The sequence below is a fragment of the Rosa chinensis genome, chromosome 2, assembly GCF_002994745.2.
Source record: "Rosa chinensis cultivar Old Blush chromosome 2, RchiOBHm-V2, whole genome shotgun sequence".
Taxonomy (NCBI): domain Eukaryota; kingdom Viridiplantae; phylum Streptophyta; class Magnoliopsida; order Rosales; family Rosaceae; genus Rosa; species Rosa chinensis.
The window spans coordinates 88,255,797-88,272,904 of NC_037089.1; the positions used below are offsets into that span (position 1 = coordinate 88,255,797).

General features: G+C 38.2%; 3 protein-coding genes across 4 annotated transcripts; all 3 read right to left on the bottom strand.

Moving 5' to 3' along the window:
* Window positions 1–223: 223 nt before the first annotated feature.
* LOC112187612 (sialyltransferase-like protein 1) lies at window positions 224–3,749 on the bottom strand. The gene is made up of 11 exons (XM_024326484.2): window positions 3,423–3,749; window positions 3,270–3,343; window positions 3,079–3,165; window positions 2,894–2,971; window positions 2,720–2,811; window positions 2,420–2,621; window positions 2,144–2,234; window positions 1,679–1,737; window positions 1,416–1,564; window positions 1,102–1,183; window positions 224–995 (listed from the first exon to the last, which is right to left on the bottom strand). Exons 1-11 carry the CDS (start codon window positions 3,574–3,576, stop codon window positions 609–611), a joined length of 1,455 nt encoding a protein of 484 aa, XP_024182252.1. The 5' UTR covers window positions 3,577–3,749; the 3' UTR covers window positions 224–608.
* Window positions 3,750–4,302: 553 nt separating this feature from the next.
* On the bottom strand, window positions 4,303–8,594 carry LOC112187609 (RING finger protein 10). 2 transcript variants are annotated; one of them, XM_024326479.2, is made up of 9 exons: window positions 8,250–8,582; window positions 8,003–8,040; window positions 6,631–7,884; window positions 6,183–6,271; window positions 5,848–5,950; window positions 5,639–5,743; window positions 5,436–5,553; window positions 4,861–5,034; window positions 4,303–4,763 (listed from the first exon to the last, which is right to left on the bottom strand). In XM_024326479.2, exons 1-9 carry the CDS (start codon window positions 8,467–8,469, stop codon window positions 4,603–4,605), a joined length of 2,262 nt encoding a protein of 753 aa, XP_024182247.1. In that variant the 5' UTR covers window positions 8,470–8,582; the 3' UTR covers window positions 4,303–4,602. The 2 variants fall into 2 exon arrangements, with proteins under 2 accessions (XP_024182247.1, XP_024182248.1); XM_024326480.2 differs by lacking the exon at window positions 4,303–4,763 and having other exon boundaries at window positions 5,020–5,161; window positions 8,250–8,594.
* Window positions 8,595–8,767: 173 nt separating this feature from the next.
* LOC112187607 (probable alpha-mannosidase At5g13980) lies at window positions 8,768–17,082 on the bottom strand. Its single transcript, XM_024326475.2, is given in 30 exon segments — window positions 8,768–9,282; window positions 9,372–9,440; window positions 9,631–9,678; window positions 9,787–9,882; window positions 9,983–10,093; window positions 10,222–10,306; window positions 10,624–10,736; window positions 11,036–11,101; window positions 11,330–11,449; window positions 11,555–11,602; window positions 12,036–12,107; window positions 12,194–12,253; window positions 12,409–12,489; window positions 12,596–12,735; window positions 12,850–13,069; window positions 13,524–13,580; window positions 13,679–13,744; window positions 13,942–14,031; window positions 14,113–14,141; window positions 14,144–14,279; window positions 14,418–14,511; window positions 14,610–14,710; window positions 15,171–15,284; window positions 15,403–15,474; window positions 15,571–15,654; window positions 15,780–15,899; window positions 16,015–16,189; window positions 16,288–16,376; window positions 16,472–16,555; window positions 16,654–17,082. Coding segments are annotated over 30 exon segments (3,090 nt in total). The 5' UTR covers window positions 16,858–17,082; the 3' UTR covers window positions 8,768–9,036.
* Window positions 17,083–17,108: the final 26 nt, after the last annotated feature.

Sequence of the window (17,108 nt, forward strand, 5' to 3'; positions counted from 1 at the left end):
GAAAAATTTGTCCGACAAAAGGCCTTCAAATAAAAATAACATCAATAGTAGTACAACTTTGTAATGATGATAGTTCTGTAATGATCTGTGATTAAATTGCGTGCTTGTGCCAACAAAACTAAACCCAAATCGTCCAAGCGACCATGTGTGTTATAAAATCATTAAAATGAGGCCTTATTTTGAACAAACTAAAACCACAAGCATCATTTGTTCAAAAAAAAAAAAAAACCACAAGCATCAATGAAATCTAACTGCAAGTTTCAACATCTACAATTCAGTTCCAGATATGTGCTGAAAGTATATCAACTACAAACATTAATTTTCCAACGTACATTACAAGCATGTGTATATTTCCAAAAATCTCTTCCGAGAAGTTCAACCAGTGCAATTAGTGGTGATATCCCCATTGGGTATGATAGTTGAGAATCCTCCCATGCCACAGCCCTGATTATCGCACATTCAGTAGAATGATAAATAAGAATCTGCAAAGGAACATTACCTCACTGAGAATTCCACAAGAACTGGGAAACTGGGGATGCACGGTTTGGTTGGCTGGCTATCAACCAACGAGTCTGAGGAGACCAAAAAGAATCAACTAAAAATAGTGCTCAGTAGACAGCTGATTTTGAGGAATGCCTCACACATACTAGATCATCTAACTTGTTGCCATCCATTTTGTATAGAGACACACCTTCCATTTGATTATAGTGGTCCTGCGCTTCCTTCCTCAGACTCTCAAAGGGCAAGACTTCCCACTTACTGTAATTTGAAGACTTTCTTACATCACTCATGTCTGCAGATCCTGAGACAGGCCCAATTTTGTCAGGGTCCACATTACCCGACACCTTACAACTACCAAACTGTCCCAAATCACCATCTTGACCCCTCTTTAAACGCAAGGCTGCTGCATGAGCTCTGCCTATCATTTCTCGACTAGGTATATCTGACCAGCCTTGCTTCCTCTTAGATCTCATTGGAGAATGAATTCTGATGACCTGACATATACAACAGCTAAAGGTTGAATCATGACCAGATAAAATTTCAGGCATGCACCTCTATTTTCCATACAATCTCCGAAAGAAGAGAAGTCCATATACTTACACCAAGGCACTCTAGGAGCTGGTAGTATGCCCTTCCTTGAAGTGGATTGTGCCCTTTCCTAGGTGTAGAGAAGTAACGTGTCCTACAAAGAAGTTATAAGAACTTGTTAGCTTGAAAAGATATAAGGTATAAAATTTGAGTTGACAATGATGATATGTATCAAAGGGCTATTCATATAACCAGAATGGATGGCAATCAGAAGCACAACAGACAGAATTTTTTTCTTTTATGACAAACTTTTTCCCTAATCAACAGGCTCACTGCTAATGATAAATACCATAAATAGCAATATATGAAATAAGAATCAAACATACCATTCAGTATAGCCAGGATCAACAGTGAAACCATACATGTCAACAATGTCGCACATAGATAGTGCTAGTTCTATGGATTTCATTCCAGTTCCTTTGGCACCTCTGCGGAGCACAATACCTTGAAAAAGATACACTGGATTTGGAATACTCTGCAGTAAAATAGGATAAAAAAAATGTTATTGGGCGTTCCAAGTAGGAGTGTGTTAAGTTAACATCTACGAAGAGAGAATAAAATTATTGCCCTTCTTAGATTTGATCTTCACCTTGATCATTGCATTGAAGTCTTTATGTGTAACACTCTTGATTATGAGTACCTCATCATCTGCAGAGGAAGGAAGTCGCAAATGTGAGAACACACTTGAATAAACTTGAAAAGATCCAAAACATTTTAGGGTTTATCTTATACAACTCTGCTGTTATGTCTTGAAACTGTCAAACTGACTTTCAACACACATCTTCTCTCAGTAAATCATCAAAATCTTAGCGTTTGAAAACAATGGTTGACAATATCAGTCAACTGCAGGCTATCATATACAAGTTTTCCATCTAAAAGGTTTTTGTTTTTTCTTGCAAAAATTGGATGGTCACAACTCACAACTTCCAAGTTTATGACAATGCCTAACGCCTCCAAAAGCTAAAGTACCAGTGAAGCTTGTGACCCCTCATGGCAAATTGAATGAGAGATGCACCTCTCATGTTGTGAAAACCAATGCATAATAGAAACATACCAGACCCATTTAGAATGGCAACCATGTTACGAGCAGCACCCCTCACAACAAGGCGAAAATCCCTCTTGAGGCCAACATACTTGGCATATTTCTACACATGAAAGACTAAGTGAGTGATTTTATCAACTATTTGCCTTTCTCGAAATCGTTTATACATAACAAAAAGTTAATTACCATACATCAAGTAGAATAAAGAGGTAGCTTAAGAGAAACAAATAAAATATTATTTCATCTTTGAATGACTGACATGAAAAGAGCTACACAATGCTAGTTTACCTCATTAACAGGAGCCTCATTGTCTCTTATGACAGCATCATGGGCATCAATTTCTTTTCCAAACTCTGTTTTCAAAAGATCTCCCGAATTTCCAACAACTGCACAAGTACGGAATTGGCGAGGATGGAAAGGTGGCTTTGCCGGCAGTATCAAATTAAGGTGTTCCTCACAAATTGTCTTATTGTAGCAATTTTTGGTTCCCCTACAATCAGCAACGATAAACATATGGACTTGAGATTTGATGAATGGTTCGATGATCTGATGACAGAAATGACACATAACGAGTTAAGAGGGTCATACAATTGCGCTATCCTTTGTGGTGCGTAGTCTTCCCATCCTTTAGGGCGAACATCTAGATACTCCCTTGTCAATACTGTAGTCATGTTACGGTACTGCATAGCCACCAAAAGCATCAGCAATTTACAAGTAATTGGCTAACAAAGTAAGGTAAACTAGAGTAGAGAAAATACAGACCTGCTCCCACAATAAGAGTGCCTCACAAACATTGAACTTGTACTGTAATGGTTCAAAAACTTTAAACTGCGCGTTGTACTGCAATAGAGGGATGGACAACACTAGTTAGCAATCAGAGGCTAATTTAACAATAACAAGTACAAGTAAAGTAAAATTATGGCAGGGGTATGTAAGAGTAAACGAACCCAGGTGCTGTTAGTTCCTTGTGGATACTTGAGAATCAGATTGCAGTGGTCAACAATATCTGCAGTAAGACCAAGCCCTCTGTTTGCCTACATTAAAGTTGAATAATTATGGACCAGAAAAAAAACAAGAGAGAGAGAGAAAAAAAACAAGAGAGAGAGAGAGAGAGATCAGATCCAATAGGGGAACTAACCACGCATTGCTGCACAGTAGACTGAAATTGGGATAAAGTGCGAATATCTTGCTCAGTATTGAGATCTAACTTAACTGCACAAAGCGATTAGTGGTCGAGAATGAATGATTAGAAGCAAATACCGGATTAGTGATTTGAAGAAAATTCGTGTACCTGAAGAGGAAGAGGAATCAGATTGAGCGAAGAAAGAGGTCTGGATGGCGAAGACGAGGAGAGAGAAGAATGCGGCAGCGCAAACCAGGTACAGAACGGTGCTGGGTCGCCTGCTGCTGCTGCTGCTATTCAACCCTCCCTTCTGACCTCTCATTGCCTCACTCCTCTACTTACTATCCACTGCGATTCATTCAAGCCTGCCTTGCCTTCTCTTTTGTATTTGTATTTCACCAAATAGAGTGACAAAGCCAAACCAGGCAGCCATGCCCCCTGTTGAATTATCAGACAAGCAACAAAATGATTCTTTACTCCATACTACTCTACCATACAAACCTCCTCCGCGAAACCGCGTCGTTTTGCACCCAATAGACAAATTTTCATTTTATTTTTCCTTTTTTCTTTTAGTTTTTTTTTGTTGAGAAGGACGTTTTTAAGCCTTTTAATAATCAAAAGTAGGTAATTACAATTCATGACCTGCCCATAAGGGCCACGTCAAAATCAAGCCATGCTAGGCTACCATACAGCAATCTAAATGTAAATACCCTAGAAATACGCGCTAGTAACCAAAGTAACCAAGACAATGTTAGGAAGAAAGAAGAAACTCATCCTAACATATCTGGAGAGTAACCAGAACCCCTTTGCAGAGAGGGAACTTCAACTCCCCCAGGATCCCAAATGTAACCTTAAATATCATGCAAAATTCTCTCTTCTATTTAAAGGTCAAGTGGTCAACATTGCTTATATTTGTCCCATATCGTCTGATCTAATTATTTATATCTATCCGAATATCGTTTGATTTAATGACATGAATCTCCCGTTCGTCAATAAAAAGTTAGAAGACTAATTATCATAATTCTCAGTTGATGAAACATTGCTTAGATTTGTATGTTAAAATTTGCTTCATATCCCCGTTGTGCATCAAATTTTTTCTTTTGATATACATAGCATTCACTCACTCAGATGCCTGGGGTCTTGGTAGACAATACCCTTGCTTTTATTCAGGCATGAATTTCTTAAGGGTAGAGAAATGATTTTGTTTTTCCATCTACCACAATTTACAAAATAAGATCACACTCCTGTCACCAAGGTACTCTAGTTTATTCCAAGTAGCCAAATGGTGTAACACCGTCGACTTGCACAACCACCATCAGTCCACAGCACATGAAGTTCAAATAACATATCAATAGCGCCGACCACCGGTTGTTGACAAGAGGACTCGACTTGGCTTCTTCCCCTTTTTCCCCGAACCATTAATCTTCGGTACATCCAAATTTTCCTCGGGTTTAGCTCTGGATATTACATTAGCAAATGACGTTACACCTGCATTTTGAGTGCCTCCAGCTGCAGAAACAAACAGGTTTACATCAAAATGGATGATTTGACAGTGTGCTTAATCTGTACAAGACAAGTAACCGCTAAATAAGATTTTGAAAAATACCAGTGCTCTCAAGAGAGGATCCTGCATCATTGCCATTCAGGGAAGTAGTCCCATCTAGTTTCAAGGATGGAGAATCATGTCCAGCAGCAAAACCAAGCTTCGTAACACTTGAGAACAGTCTCCTTTCTCCAACAATTGGAGGGCTGGATGAGGTCACCGAAGAACTTCCCAAAGCTGAGGAATAATCCATTAAGTAGCATATGATTAAATCCAAGACAGCACCATAAATCATTAATGCATTTTCAAACGTAAAAAAAGAACCAAAAAAGGCTGGATGAGGTCACCGAAGAACTTCCCAAAGCTGAGGAATAATCCATTAAGTAGCATATGATTAAATCCAAGACAGCACCATAAATCATTAATGCATTTTCAAACGTAAAAAAAGAACCAAAAAAGGATAAAATTAACTTAATAGTAAAAAGTAATTTTTATCCAAAAATACAATTGCATTTGCGGCTTTACCCAACATGATTCCATCATCCCACCATTACTCCTTCAGCTGAATAATATGTTTATCTACGAAAGTTTATCTCTCTAAATAAGTAAATATACATATACAAGGAACATAATATTACCTTCAAAGTCATCCATGGAGAATGTGGGGGATTCATCATAAAAGGACTGTGCAAAGCCTGCTACTATGGGGATGGGATATGCCATGGCAGATTCAGCCTTTATTTGCTCCTTCCGCTCCTATAAATGCAATGTCATATGGTTAAAGCCTGGGCAAAACAACACTGTCTCTATACACATATAATGAAAAAGTAAGCACTTATACCTTCCTAGCAAGTTGCTTCCTCTGCCTTTCACGCTTCTTTATCTCTTCCATAAAGGGTGACAGGTTATCAGGAGACAATAGCTCACTCAGATCAATCTCACAGAACTAAAATTTGAATGAACAGTGAGTGATTAGATATTATGTCCTCAAACTGCAATTATGATCTTATTAAAGTGTGATTGCACTTGGATCATACGGAATCAAGATACCTGCAATACTGTTGTTAACGAGAAATGACTTAAATAGCGATAACGCCTTCTCATGGCTTCTGACTGAGTTACTGTCTCCAATTGCAAAATCCTTCCACTTATTCTGCAACCAATTAATTATCCCCACTAAAATTAATTATATGATCCTTTCTTGATAATAATAGAAGGGTACTACCCCTACACTCAGGGTTCTTTAAAACTGCATAGGTACAAACTACCGCACTTTGAATCTTAGATAAGTAAAATGTTAAAAACATGCACTCTTCAAAATTTGCTTTCAGGGAGGGGAATGGGGACATTATATACAGCAGAAATGTTAATGATTTTCACCCAACCTGTGTGGTAGCATATCATGGCTCCCATAATGGTGGAGAAGACATTTCATGTTTAATGGATGAAGAATCATGTGTTGACCATCAGCAGCCTGATATAGAGAGAAGCTAAAATATAAGAAACAAACCCTGTAGTTGCCACTACAAATGGAAATATATATGACCAACAACCACATAACATGTCCAAATACAAACCAGTTAGAACTTAAATGGAAACCAGTTTAAAAACGAAGAAAAAAACAAAAGTCAAGCAACTTGCAAGACAAAGATAGGAGCCACTATGAAGAATACAAAATGAACAGGTTTGCAAAATTTGACACGCATCATATAACCGACTCCCACCCTGTCCAATAACAAGGCTCGATATGAAACGTTACATTTCCAAACCCAAAACGCAATATCATGACAAGAAGAAAAAAGAGAAATGTGATGATGTCTCAATATCAGTCACCTGGTAGAAATTGTACGAGTCCTTGTCTTTTACACTTTCAGAGAAACGTGAGTGCCCTTGGACGGTCTTGCTTTCATCATATGAAGAAGATAAAACATTTTCACGGCTTTCCAATGATTCCGCCACATCCACAGATTGGTCAGATGAAGTCCCATCATCTGACTTGTCCACTAATAAATTCTCTGAACACTTATTAAAGTCACCGAAACCATTAGACAAAGTTCCATCCCCAATTATTGATGCTTCACTGTTACCATTAGTAGAATTTGCAGTAGACAAGGCAACGGATGAACCAGGTTTATTGTTGTCAATAGCCCGGTGCTCATTCCAATACTTCTTCCTCTGTTCTAATTGTTCCATTGCAGCACATACATATGGAAGCTTCTCCAGGTCATCGACAAGACCTGACTCTGCCCTGACTAACCAAGCATCTAGCTCTGATATTGCCTTTCTGAATGAAAGATCTACGTCTGATGTAAATGTAAACTTTGAAAAGGGATCATAACTTTCATCATCACAACCTGACATGGCATCCTTCTCCTTTTTACTTTTATGGGATATGGTAAATGAATCCTTTTGTCGACTAAGAAGCATAAACTCCATAGTATCACCAACGGTGTACTGCTTAACATTCTCCACGAAGAGGGTGTATAAATCCTTGGGTGATATCATCACAAAACACAATGGGCATCTTTTCCAGCAGTCACCCTTATGATCCTCCTTCCCCATCAGCAGGTATTGGAGAATGCATGGGAAACAGAATATATGCCCGCATGAGGTTATCTGAGGGCAAAGAGGATACTCCAAACAAATTGGACACTGAACCACAGTAGGGGTGGAGTACCTCACACATATGATGTCCTCCCACTGTAACATCTTATCAGGATCCATTGATTCAGCTGAGTAGTTCCCCGAATCCAACACAACAAATTTGTAGTTGGCCTGAAGAAATAAGTCTTTGTTGTAGGGCTTTCTCTTATGCTGCCTTCTAGCAGGAGGAGGAGGAGGACCTCTAGTCTGAGGACGGGAAATGGGGTCATAATGAAAATTCAAGAGGTGGTTGCCATTCATCATCTGGGATTTTCTTCCTGCTGGTTGGGTTGAGTTTCCATGAGAAGCAACATTACTGATACTCTGTTGGCTTCCAGGCCTTTTCCCTCTAGACCGGTATGAACCAGCCCCTCGGGAGCGAGACTGAGAGTGTGTCTCGTGGTTAGGCAAAACATTCTTACCAGGAAGTCCTAACTCTGTCACCTAAGTAGACAGAGGAAGAGCAAAAAAGACATTAATTATGTTGAGATCAAATAAGTGCAGGTACTGTATAATAACATACACAATTCAAGCATTTAAAGTATTATGACGACATATATACCTGTTGGGAAGATCCTTGTGCAGCTGGTAGCGATGGGCCTGTAAACAATTCGCAACAGTAAACATCAACCAGCTCACGGTGATCATGGCATTCACACTATCTTGTACTTTATTTAAATATGATTGATCATAACTTGCTATCAACAATATGAATGATGGAGGTGAAATACCAAATTCTAGGGTTTTAATATTTCGCAGATATTTCAGAAAAAAAAAAAAAAAAGACGAGTAAAGAAACAATCGCATACCTCGAAAATCGGGAGACACAGAGAGGGGAGACTGAGAGTCGGAGATGTCGAGTGATCCAAATGTGAGAATTTGGCGGGAGAGAGAGGGCGGGGACTGAGACTGAGATGGAGATTGGGATTGGGAAAGGAACAGGTGGCCATGTTGGGAATTAGGGTTTACAGAGGCAATTGAAGAAGAAGACGAGTTAGATCCTTGGCTTTGGTTGGGCGAGATGGACATGAAATTCTTCAAAGAAACTGGGGAGGGGGTTCTCACTTCTGGGCCTCTTTTGCCTTTCTCTCTCCTTCTTTTCTCCCCTATTTATTACCGCATCCAAGCATCTTCCACCGAATATCGGTCCGACTATACCACATTATTTGCAATTTCGCCCCTCACCTTCTCTTATATTTTTTTGGTGCCCTCCCCTCTCATGAGTCATGGCTTCACTGGTGACCGACTTTATTTTTTGGTCAGAGTCACCGAAATTGAAATATTCCAATTACTGCTATGATTTTTTTTTTTTGTTCGAATGTTTCCATTAGCACAAGGTAAAAATCACGTAAACGTCTTGGAAGATATTCACAAATCACAATATGGCTCCATGAAATAACATGCACAATTACACGACCAAATCCGGTTGATGTCCAATGGATAGCAGTCGATGGAATTACAGCGATCAACCTGGTATTGCTATAGCCTATATGACATGATGCGACACCAAATTGGAAGCTCGAGACGAATTACTAGGCCTGAGAGCACAATGCCTCTCAATTAAGTCTCAACTACTGCTACATCATTTTCCAGCTATTATACATCAGATACATCATGATGATGATGGCGGCGGTGGAAGAACTTCTGCTCCAAGTCAATGAGGAAGGTGCGGATTTCCATTGGGGCAAGTTCCACAACTAGTTTTGCAGGATCAACAGGTCCACCCCTCACACCCTTTTCCGTTCCTGACGAGCCCCCTTCCTTTTTCCATACCAGTCTCTTTCTCTCCATTTCAGTCCTTTCTTGATTAGCTGATAAGTTCATTTCTGTTGCTTTGCCAATCTGAATCCAAAACGCACAAGTATGGTAAGAAAATAATGTATGGGGATCAACAGAGAATTCTGGTCAGTCTCGTAAGCTCATTCTTCTACCTTCTTCCTGGGGAAAAGCTTCTTCAGCTCCACATTTGCCATTACAGAAAAATCCTTGTCCTCTCCAACCTAAGCATCATTTATCGAGAGAGAGAGACACAAAAAAAAATATATATATCAGAACTAGAAAATTAAGTACAAAAGTGAGGACAACTCGTGAAAGTGAAGATGCTAACTCTAATCCAGTTTTGGCAGTATTTCTTAAATAAATGAGGTAACCAGAGCATAATGATAGTTTAAACAAGTGAGAAATTAGAACCTCGTATAAATGTGCTAAGCGAATGAGAATTTTTCCATCATCAAGCTCCTACGCAGATGAAAGAAAAAGGTATCAGATGTCTGTATATTCTTAACAAGTAAAACTATAATGAAACAACGGAAAAGGAAATGAGATTCAAAACACCCAATAAACCACCTGAAGAGTTATAAGAGCAACATTATCAGGTAAACTATACGAGGAATCAATCCCAGAAAAAGTGGTTGCATGAGAATTCTTCCAGTTATCTCCATCCTGCAGAAAGGGAATCACCTGCTGAATAAGTAGTTCACAAGACTAAAACAGATTTACTCTTATGTATCTTTCTTTCTTTTGATGTATTTTCCAATTTCACCTGTTCAGCAAAGGCTAGGAGAAGAGGTGAATATATCTCCTGGCCAAAAGAACGACGCCACTTAGCACCATCTCCCAAGGGGTCAATTCTGAAGTAAAATTTCCCTAGGACCTGAAAGGTTTCCAGAAGCAATAGGTGGGCGCTAAATCTCAACCAGTTACCAAAACTCCAGATTGAATCTAAAAGTAAAAGATGCTAACTGTGACACACTATTTACAAAGTAGGTAACATAGACTTACTCTTAGTCCTGTGCATTCATCGGAAACACAGACAGTTTCATTTAGAGCCTCGGCAACACCTCTTGAGTCATCAAGTAGTAGTCTCCTATATGGCAAAAGAAAACCTTGCAAAATCCTTAAGACATCCTTCTAATCACATCTATGTTGATATTTAATAGTCAAGAAACACACACAATCATTACATAATTTGCAACTTTATATTGTAAGATACATCATCATATGATTAACAAAATCAACATTTTCTCAAACAAGTAAAGTAAATGTATCAAAGGAAACATCTGCAATCCAAGGGGGAAGAAAATACAGATTTACAGAAGAGCTATGCATATGATAGAGCATCATCTGAAGGATAATTTTAGGCATAGTGATGAGATGAATCATTTTAGAAAGATAAGAACATACCTGTGAAGCATCAGCTCTATCTGACCATCCACTGTGCTGGATCCCCCTAGTGACCGATCCACCAAAACTGAAAATTCTGTCCTATTATCTTGCATGTAAATCCCAAGATTAATCTGAAAGGAGAGCATAGGAAAAATATGAAGCTAGATGAAAAGAAAAGATTCATAAGGGGGAAATATGAAGAATGAAAACAGGATAATGCAGAAAGACTGTTTGCTTGCAAAAAACAGTGGTTAACAAAGACAACTCAAATGTCAACCAGGATAGAGTACGTACTTAGTAGAAAGTTATAAGTTAGAGTACGTTGAGATATTAAAACTAAACCAGAAAAGAAAACACAGCATAAAAATAAATAAATAAACAAACACAAAATCTACTTTATACTTTGAGGAAGATACAAAAACAAACATACTGGGTAATAATTTCCAGCAACAGGTTGGTTCACTTTGAAGTCCCAATCTGTTCTATAGTCGCGAATCTGCAAGAGAGATGGGTTAATGGATCATTTTATGCCAACAATGATTAGACATGGGCAACAGCTACTAGAAGTCAAAATGATTTAGAAGGACAACAATTTCCATTAACTCTGAATTATATAATTAAGAACAGGAAGATATGATCACTTAGCAGGAAGTCTAAAAAGGACATGCACATTAGAATTTGAACCAACTAAATTCAATATTGCAAAAGCAGACAATTAGTGTACCCTTTTGATAAAATCACGCCCATTAGAATCAGTGTAGAACGTTTTGTTGGTAGCCATGGCAGTGTCTAATTGAGTTACAACTTCTTTTCCAATTCCATCATCAGTAGGTATAGGGCCAACCTGATATTGAGGACAGTATCAATCAACAGGACTAACAATGATCTTTGAATTTTATTTGAATTTTGAAATAGTTTTAATTTTTCATTTATATCTGGTAGTGCTTACAATAAACTCAACTTCAACATGCTCCTTTTCCTTGTGAAGTCTAGTGATCTGCATACATGTCCAATGAAACACTATTGTCAAACAAACACCCATAACTGGAGTCAGAATCAAGTATAGAAGAGCTGCAGCTCTGAAATTTAACTCTTGAACAGGAATATTAGAAAGATTGAATGCATAAAAATGTCCAAGTTTTATCGATTTGTCCAAAGTGTTGTAAAAGTGATCTAACCAGTAAAACAAAAATCTGGACAATAAAGGAGACTTATGGGCTTAACACATATTTCACTTTCCAGTGGTCATGAAAAACCAGAAATGATTAAATATAAAACAATGTTCAAGCATGGAAGCAATTGCATCCCTTCAAAGTTCAAATAAGTTGTAACAATTTATGGTCAAATTTTCACAGATTGTCACTGTCACATACTGTAACAGAAGAAAGAGAAAACATATAGAGATAGCAAGTACTTGACAAGTAAGGCACCTGATGTATCCACGAATTAATCTGTTGATGTACTTCATCTATTACTGGTCCACGTATAACAGTCAAAGAAGCCTGAAATATTAAGCAACAGTAGCTAATTAACAATGGTGACACTCATCCCTGTGCCAAACTATACTTCAGAAGGTATTAGTAGACACCTTTTCTTCGGGTGTTATGAGAAATGTTCCATTAGGCCGGAAAACATATGCCCCAGAATTCTACCAGAAAAGAAAACCAAAAAAAAAAAAAACAAAGGCAAATCGTAAATGAAAATAAGTAAACAGTATAGCAAGGATTATTTTCATCAGTTTTCAAGTAGTCAAATTAAAAATACAAAGCAGAGAGAACAAACTTCTATTCAGTATGCATATACCTGAGGAATCAGTGGAGCCTTATCATTACTGCCATTATACCCATTATAAAAGCTGTAAGACTGCTGAACCGATTCTTCCACCTTCAAAAGTAATGAAACAGAGATGTCAGAAGGTAATAGTGGTTAAGAACAAAATTTAAGCAACAGACAAAATAATAACCAAGAAGCTTTGAGGTGCAGTAGATACCAAGCTTCTGCTATTGACATAATTAGTCATTTTGCCTTGTTCTGTGGAAAAAGAGAGTTTCACATTTCCTTGACCAACTTCAATAGTCGACTTTTCTCTGCTTTGAAAGGTGTATACAGATGATCTGGTTGAGCTAGCACCTGTAACCAAAAGAGAACAATCAACACGCCAAGCTTATATTGCTATCCTCAAAAATAGACTCCAGGTATGCCCCCTTAACAAAGTTCAATCATGAGCAATTTATAAGACTGGACCTGCCCCTTCGGCACCCGAGATAGTGTATGTGCTAAAACCAAGTGGTGGTACGGATACTGTAAACACAAGCCAATACTTTGGTGTCTTTGTTGGAGTTTGACCCAAGTATGCCTTAACATAGTAGTTCCTTAAGCCCAGATGGACATCATCTAGAGGAAGAAGCTGTGACTCGATTGCTTTTCCCTCAGAATCATGAACAATGACATCTTCATTGATAACCTACAACCAATTTGAATCTTAATTAGATAAATATCAAACAATACCTGACTGTATATATGGTAAGACTTGACTAATTCATTAACAAGGGAATTCATTTCAAATTCTCATATATGTCACTTACTCCAACACATAAGAAAATCAATCCACCCCCAAGCCCCCACCCGCAAAGAGAAAATATAATAAATAAAACATTTTTGAATATTAAATTGCAAAATACTAAAAAGAACATAAAAAGGAGTAAAAGGAGATGTATTATTAACAGAATTATTGCCTTAGTGATTATAAACTCTGCTTTTGCAGAATGTTACCCCACATTGGTTCACATATAAGCAGTTCTGAGAACTTGCAGAACTTTTTTCGTCTTGCTTGTATAGATTTATGTTATTTATGAATGGAAGAAGCACTACCACGTTACATAAAGCACTAAGACTGGAACCAGAAAGGAAGTACTCACAGGAATTCGGACTGTGTCATCCCTCTTCCATCCAAGAGAATTGTACACCACAACAATCTAGAGATGAGAAAACACCACCAGTTAATACAATTTACAGGTCGATTATAAAGTCAAGGCTAATAAGAGCGTGACACTAAAAACTTTTAGTTCCTTACCAATTTTTTCCCCTGAGACAAAGTTACTTCTGATGCAGGGCAATAGCTTATATTCAGAAGTAGACACTGGCAAAATCATGAAAAGGAAAGAAAAGAAAAGAAAAGAAAAAGAAGAGGATGAGATACAGGTCAAATGTACTTCTTAGCTTGAATAAGAATTTAACTCCAGTTTTACTACTACCTTATCACGAGGTATGAAGTTATGTATTATGGTAAAAAAAAAAAAAAACAGCACACAAGCTTAAGGGTTCATGATTCTTTGCCTGTTGAAACTTTGTAGTTGGGTTTCCAGATCCAGTATATGATGCAGACTCAACCAAGTGAGCAAGTGAAGTTGCAACTAGTTGCTCAGACTGCACAAAGAAGATGAACAAATGAACAACACTTAAGTGGTCATCATTGAGGAGAGCATTGAAGTTAAAGCTAATTCAAACCTCCATGTATCCTATTGACAATCTTTTGCATAATCATTGGCAACGTGCTGCTTTTCTGTACCAGTGACAGCATCATGATGTTGAGCAATTGCTAAGGCATCTGCCAATGAGTCCGTATTGGGCCCTGAAGTACTCCTTCCTTTAAAAAATTCTAGTTGCCTAGCAGCCTTATTTTCCAACAGCACATACAGATAGGTCAGTAGAAAACTGTCATTAAACTGTGAACGTTAATTGGCCAAAGGAGGAAAAAAAAAAACTGTGAACAGTAATTTCATTACACAGACAGAAAAGATGCGTGAAGATACCAAATAATAGCCACTCATTGTTCTAACGTAGTGTTTCAAGGCTGGTCTGCTTGTGAAGTATCCTGTCCAGTAAGCATTAATGCGATCTGCATAACTGGTATGGGGCATGCTTCAGTTTCTATAGAAAGGTCAACACCAAAAATACAAAATAAAAGGGAAATATAACTAAAAGCTAATAAACATAAGACTCACGGAAAGAAGTCACCAGTCTTGATTGGCCAAGATTCATTTGTAGCATATTTTGCATCAGTATATATGGAAGGAGTAGAGTACAGAGCATTAACACGTCCATCCTAAAAGTACCCAACCAGAACCGATTAAAGTTCAAAATAACAGCATAATAATCAATAGGAAAAAAAAATTATAAAATAGTCCGGCAATTCAATATTTAATCAGTTCACTTTGAAAGAAACCCACAAGTATAAAACAACTAAGAAGATTCTGGAGGTGGAAAAACATGCTAATAGACTGAAATAATATATACAGTAACACTTTTTGACTCAGAACAGCTTGATTGTGTTGCCATACAGGATTAAGCTCACAATACAAACTACAAAAGTGTAAAATCTAGTTGATCTGTTTTCCATTTGACTACACAAGCATATCTATCAATAACATTATTTCTAGTTCAGCCAAAGACCTGTCAAAATAACAGTTTGGATTACTCCTAGAGGCATGAAGGGTGTTAAACTATACTGTATTATGGTTTCATAAACCCAGATCATATTCATGCAAGTATTAAGCAATTGTCACCTTGTTGACATAATGAATGAGCTTGTCCATTTGACGGAACCAGGTGTGTGCATACTGATACTTGAAGTCTGTTCCCATGGTCCACATAATATGATTTGTTCGAGTTATGTTAGCCTGAGAATAAATAACTGCTGTCAGAACGAAAGGGAACAGAAAAGCATTTGGGTGTCCAGATATCTAAACATATACAAATAGAAACTCACACACAGGTTGAGGAACTTGGTAAATATACCTGTGATACTGCAGCAGCAACAAAGTCATTAACTCGTTCTTGAACATTGTAATCAAACAAAGTGATGTCATCCTTCAACAGCAACAGTACAGGAATTTAAATTTTAGCAATGCAAATAAGTAAATATTAAGAAAGTGAAGGAATTTAACAACTAGCTCGTGATGGTACCTGGACTATTGGGGATTTATCATTAACTTCAAAATAGAAACCAGAGGGAGGTTCATAATTCTCAGGGAAAGCACCAGAAAAAATCTGCAGCAATTAAGGAGAAAAGCATAATTACTCGAGCAAACAAATCTTCCTCTGTTGCCAACAAAGGAAAACAAAACTAATACGTCTAACATTTACTAAATGGAACAGCAAGCATGCTATTTCACCTCAGCAGATGAACCGAGACTCTTAGAACCCTGCCAAACAAACTCAAGACTCTTGTCATTTTTGCGTTTTTCCCTGTCCTGGTAATCTATTCGACCAAAGTAAAGTGAGTCGAATCCAACCTACATCGTTACCAAAATGTTATCAATGGAATATAAATAAGCGCAGTCTAGTGTTAGATAAAAAGGAACAAAACTGATGTGTTCTGAGGTAAAAGCCGGAGAGAGGTATGCTTACTTGTGCTCCCAACAAGTAGGCCTGGACAGCCGAATGTCCAAAAGGATCAATTTGCCATCCAATTCTTGGAGTCACATCGAATTCCCTTTTAATAAAGCGATGCCCAAGAGTGGTCTGATCAATCATGTCAACATAATGCGTAGCTGCTTCATCATGCATACACATGCCCCCATTTCTGCAGCATCGGAGAAGGAGAAGGAGCATCAAGACCCATAAAAGAATAAAGAATAAAGATGAGAGCTGGTTTGGTGTTGAGCGCATTATAGATTTTACATGAATTCTAGTTGACCCGAGCTGACAAGGTCCGTGACTATACGCTGGACGGCATCACTCTGATCTCTCCACCAGCGCTGGAAAAAGGCCTGTAAATGGATTGAGCAGAGTGAACACTTTTCATCATCTGCTAAATTGATAAAACTGAGAGAGAGAGAGAGAGAGAAGGTGGAGGTACGATTACAATTTCAACGTAGATGAATTTCCGATTCTTGTCAGCCAACAGAGCAGGAATCAAAGAGTCCAACACATTTTGCACACAAGCCCCCTGAATCCATTGAAATGAAACCTCTCAGAATCGAGCAATCAAACCGGATCATCATATATACCAGAAGAAGAATAGGTAGAAAGAGAGACTTGTAATACCTGGATGGAATTGTTGGAGCCAACATAATACTGATCAACGGTCTTCAACCATCCGACGTCGTCGTGGGTGTGAGGGACCAAGTGGACGTTAAGTTTACCGGCGACTATCCCTTGGGAGGTGTTATAGACCATAAATTTGGAGTCAGCGACCGAGATAAGCACACAGAAGAAGAAGAAGAGTAAACGAGGAGTCGTGGTCGCCATGCTCGCTCTCACTCCAGACGAGAGTACTCAAGTCTCAAGTCTCAAGTTGGTTTCAGTAAATGACACGCAATCCTCCTTCCTTCCTACCTCATTGCTTTACGGCTTTACCACTAACCGTCTGTACTAGCTCACAAGCAACACTCGATAGTCAGTTCTACAACTGTTTTTTCTTTCTGCCTCCGCATCTTTTGACTTCTTCCTCCGCTTCTCTTTCTCAGTTTCCACCTACCAATTATTATTATTTTTTTTTA